Genomic DNA, 4,179 nt, shown 5'->3' with positions numbered 1-4,179 from the left:
CCTGTATCCCATTGACACCCCTGTGTCCCATTGACTCCCCTGCGTCCCATTGACTCCCCTGTGTCTCATTCACTCTCCTGTATCCCATTGACTCCCCTGCGTCCCATTGACTCTCCTGTGTCTCATTCACTCTCCTGTATCCCATTGACTCCCCTGTGCCCCATTGACTCTCCTGTATCCCATTGACTCCCCTGTGCCCCATTGACTCTCCTGTGTCCCATTGTCTCCCTTGTCTCCCGTTGACTCCCCTGTGTCCCATTGACTCTCCTGTATCCCATTGGCTCTCCTGTGTCCCACTGACTCTTGCGTATCCCATTGACTCCCCTCTGTCCCATTGACTCTCCCGTCTCCCACTGGCTCTCCTGTACTCCATTCACTCTCCTGTGTCCCATTGATTCCCCTCTGTCCCATTTACTCTCCTGTATCCCATTGACTCCCCTCTGTCCCGTTGACTCTCCTGTGTCCCCCTTGCTCTTCAGAAAGGCCAAAGCCAGAGCATGAAGTGGAAAAGCTCAGATGGGATGAAGAAACCAGCCCCCGAGACCTCACCATGGTAATGGAGCTTCCCCCATTGCTTGACCCTTTGGTGGGATGCTTCCCCAAGCACGGGCAACGCCGCTCCCATGCTCCCAACCTTCCTCCATAGAGGTTTGCAGGCTCCCTTTATCCATGGGAGAGGACGGACATGGTCTGCGTGGTCATCAAGGCCATGAAGGACTCGAGCATCTTCGACAGGAGGGTGGCAGAGGACATCCTGGAGCTGGTCATGAGCGACCTCGACTCCTGGTTGGCGGAGGTGGGTGCCCCATGGCTGTGTGCCCATCCCCTTCGGTCCTTCCTCCTCCATCCTAAACCTAGGAGGGCTCTTGGGTACCAAGATGCAGCAGAGAGGGGTGGGGAATCCGGTCCCAGCACCATCCTCGCCCCTGCTCCCGCTTCCAGATGCCGAGTGTCGTGAGGAGCATCCGCGATTGCCTGCGGATTAGCAGCGGGAAAGCGACGTGGGACAGGATGGACATGCTCCTCACCCTGATGGCCATCAAGCACCCGAGGGCATTGACGATCAGCATGGTCCTCAACGTGCCCTTGAGATACAGGTACCAGCCTTGAGGGCTTGGTCCTTATGGCCACCAGGCCCAAGGACCCATGGCAATGGATGATCTTAAGGCCCTTTCTATGATGCTGAAGAGCAGGTGTCTGCATCCCACCCCATAGCGTTGGGGCTGGAATTGGAGGATCTTAAGGTCCTTTCCACGATGCTGAGGATCAGGTCCGTCCATCCAGACCCATGGCGTAGGGTCTGGAACTGGAAGATCTTAAGGCCCTTTCCATGATGCTATGATACCCCTGAGGAGCAGGTCCCCCCATCCCACCCCATGGCATTGGAGTTTTAATTGGATGAACTTGAGGCCCTTTCCATGATGCTATGACATCCCTGAGGAGCGGGTCCCTGCATCCCACCCCATGGGGAGCACCACCACTAACCCCCATAGGGCATCCCATGGGATGCACAGACCACGCTGACTCAGTGCTCTGCCTTCCAGCGCTGACGCGGACATCTGGGAGATGTTCCTGACCATATCCAAGACTTCAGAGGCCCTACAACAGCTGCTGGGGATGCTCCAGGACACCCGGGAAACCTCCATCCCCAACTTGGTTGTGAGTCCCAAAGGGCCCTGATGAATCCCATGAGCCCTGCAGGCTCGGTGGGGTCTCAATGCCTGTGTTTGCCTTAGACCATGGCCTCCGGTGCTGGTGGTGCTGAGGGAGCTGAGGACCCCCAGAACCTGGTGACAGCGGCCGTGCTGCTGGAAAGACTATTGGAGCTCTCAAAGAAACGTGTCTTGGTGAGCGGGTCATGGCCATGGGGCAGGACACAACCATGGAGAGCCCTCTTGGCTATGGGGCAGGGCATGGGCATGGGGGGCCCTCTTGACCATGGCTCATGGGGAGCCCTCTTGGCCAAGGGGAAAGGCATGGGCATAGGGAACCCTTTGGCCATGGTTCATGGGGAGCCCTCTTGGCCATGGGGCAGGGCATGGCCATAGGGACCCCTCTTGGCCATGACCTTGGTGACCATAGCCTTGGGTCAAGGCTTCCCCAGAAGGAGCCCCCACCTCTTCCTGCAGGCAAGGAAACTGCAGCGACTGCTGCCCCACATGGTGCGCTGGCTCTGGGACGCTGAGGACGAGCTCAGGATAAAGGCCCTGATGATCCTACGGAACGTGATGGGTCGCCTCCCGAGTGAGGAGGCCAGCCCCATTGCCGTGGGGCTGGTGCAGGACCTCTGGCCCCTCTTTGATGGAGTAAGGGCTGCGTGGGACCCCTGCGGTGATTTGGAGCTCGCATGGGGATGGCTCCAGGGCTTCACATCCCATCAGGATCTGCCCAAGTGCCCCCTTTTCCTCCTTCCCTTCAGGGATGCAGCCGGCTCCGCGAGCTCTCCATCCGCCTGTTCCGGGTCCTGCTGCAGTCGGTGCTTGGCGGTGACAGGAGGAGGATGAGGAGCAAAATCTGGGATCTGCTGCTCCCGCTCTTCTTCCGCATGAGCGACCAAAGCTGCAGCGTGGCCGAGGTACAAACACCCTTCCCCCCACCTCGGGTATCCCACATTCCCGAGGGTGGGATCATCCCCAAGGTGCCATCTCCCATCCCATCCTGTGCAGGCTTCCTGGGAAGCTCTCCTTGCTGCGGCGACGCTCCTGGGATGGGAAGAGCTTCGGCGCCTATTGGAGACGAGGCAGACGTGGAGGGTTGCAGAGTGCTTGGTATGGGTCCTGCATCCGTCCCTATTCCCCTTGGAACCCCTTGGACCGCTCTGCTCATTCCACATGTGGATGGGAAAGGGAGCGTTGGGACTGCTCCGGCCAATGGGGGCCTTCCATAGCATCCCATTCCTTCTGCAGCTGGAGCGGAGCAGGAAGAGGGCTAAGGGATACCTGGACCAGAGCCTGCGGTACCTGCAGGATGCTCAGGTCCCCTTGCAAGAGGCAGCCGTCAGGTTCATTGGTGAGTCCCTGCGGTCCCCAACCTGGTTCCCACTGCTGCATCCCTGATGGATCCCGATGGATGCTGACGGATCCCAATGGATCCCTTTGTGCCCAGGATTGGCTGCACGGCCCCTAAGAGGGAAAAGCCCAGGGAAGCTGGAGCAGATCTCCAGAGGTGAGGAGGGAGCAGGGGCTGGGGGGATGCTGGGGGCTACGGAGGGGCTCATCCCGGTCTCTTTGGATCACAGCCCTGGAAGCGCTGCTGGATGAGGATGATCCCGGCCTCCGTTCCCTGACAGCACAGACCCTGCTCATCCTCAGGAAAGCACCGGAGCGGCGGAGCCTGGGATACTGCCTGCGGGTGCTCTCCTGCTGCGGATGCGCAGTTATCGTTTAGGGGAAAGGATGGCGGAGACAAACCTGGACCAAGGGGCTCCGGAGACCAAAGGGCATCGCCTCCGCTGTCCCATTCCCTCCCCTCCATCTCCGATAGCATCCAGGCAGCACGCACTCCAAACATGACTCCCCGTTATCCCGCAATGAAGTTGCAGTGATTCCTTCTGGGCTTCCCTGCTTCCATGGATCAGCAAAAGGGGTGCCGCTGTGGAAGGAAACGGTGTTCCCAAGGGAATTTGGTCCATTATAGCGCTAAAAGTCACTCAGCAGCACTGCAGTCTCCCCCCCCCCAGCTTCCATTGAGGGCACCCGGGTACCCCGGGGCAGTCCTCCTTGCTCCGCCTCTTGGTACCGCCCACTGGACAAAGCCACGCCCCCAAGCGGGCCCAGACAATCAGAGCCGGCCCCATCCGGCTTGGCCACGCCCCTCCTGTGGGTGGTCTCATCGGGCACAAAAGGAGGGAGGTCACCAACCCTACCCAAAATGGGGGACACACCCCCAAAATGGGATCCCAGCACCCCAAAATGGGGCAGACCCCAACACCCAAAATAGCTTGGACCCCCCCAGCCCCTCAAAATGGTTGCGACCCCGCTTTTCTACCCCTCCGTTATGGAACAAACCACTGTGGGGAAGGGGGGGACAGCAGTTTTATTCCTATCAGTATCACAACGGGGGGCGGGATAATTAAATAAGATCATGGGGACATATAAAATAATAGGCACAATGAGGGGGGGATTATTTTGGGGAGGGCAATGGGGGGTCACAGTGAGGCCCCTCCCCCTCCCCCCCCGT

At 59.3% G+C, this 4,179-nt stretch overlaps 1 protein-coding gene across 1 annotated transcript; it reads left to right on the top strand.

Moving 5' to 3' along the window:
- Window positions 1–2,321: 2,321 nt before the first annotated feature.
- Window positions 2,322–3,387, top strand: LOC133279397 (uncharacterized). Its single transcript, XM_061473068.1, has 5 exons — window positions 2,322–2,575; window positions 2,667–2,768; window positions 2,907–3,009; window positions 3,106–3,165; window positions 3,239–3,387. Exons 1-5 carry the CDS (start codon window positions 2,348–2,350, stop codon window positions 3,385–3,387), a joined length of 642 nt encoding a protein of 213 aa, XP_061329052.1. The 5' UTR covers window positions 2,322–2,347.
- The last annotated feature ends 792 nt before the right edge of the window (window positions 3,388–4,179 follow it).

This window comes from Pezoporus flaviventris, unplaced genomic scaffold (assembly GCF_033815535.1).
Source record: "Pezoporus flaviventris isolate CSIRO_AGI_PZ_B2104156 unplaced genomic scaffold, CSIRO_AGI_Pfla_v1 ptg000075l, whole genome shotgun sequence".
In the NCBI taxonomy this organism is placed as follows: Eukaryota; Metazoa; Chordata; class Aves; order Psittaciformes; family Psittacidae; genus Pezoporus; species Pezoporus flaviventris.
The sequence above is the reverse complement of the archived record's forward strand: the minus strand, read 5'-3'. Positions and strand labels throughout refer to the sequence as shown.

Excerpts from the sequence above, each read along its gene's own strand:
- LOC133279397 (XM_061473068.1), top strand. The coding sequence starts at position 2,348 with ATGGGGATGGCTCCAGGGCTTCACATCCCATCAGGATCTGCCCAAGTG. Across the intron at positions 2,769-2,906 it reads GGAGGGTTGCAGAGTGCTTG|CTGGAGCGGAGCAGGAAGAG; the intron begins GTATGGGTCCTG and ends TTCCTTCTGCAG. Across the intron at positions 3,166-3,238 it reads GCTGGAGCAGATCTCCAGAG|CCCTGGAAGCGCTGCTGGAT; the intron begins GTGAGGAGGGAG and ends TTTGGATCACAG.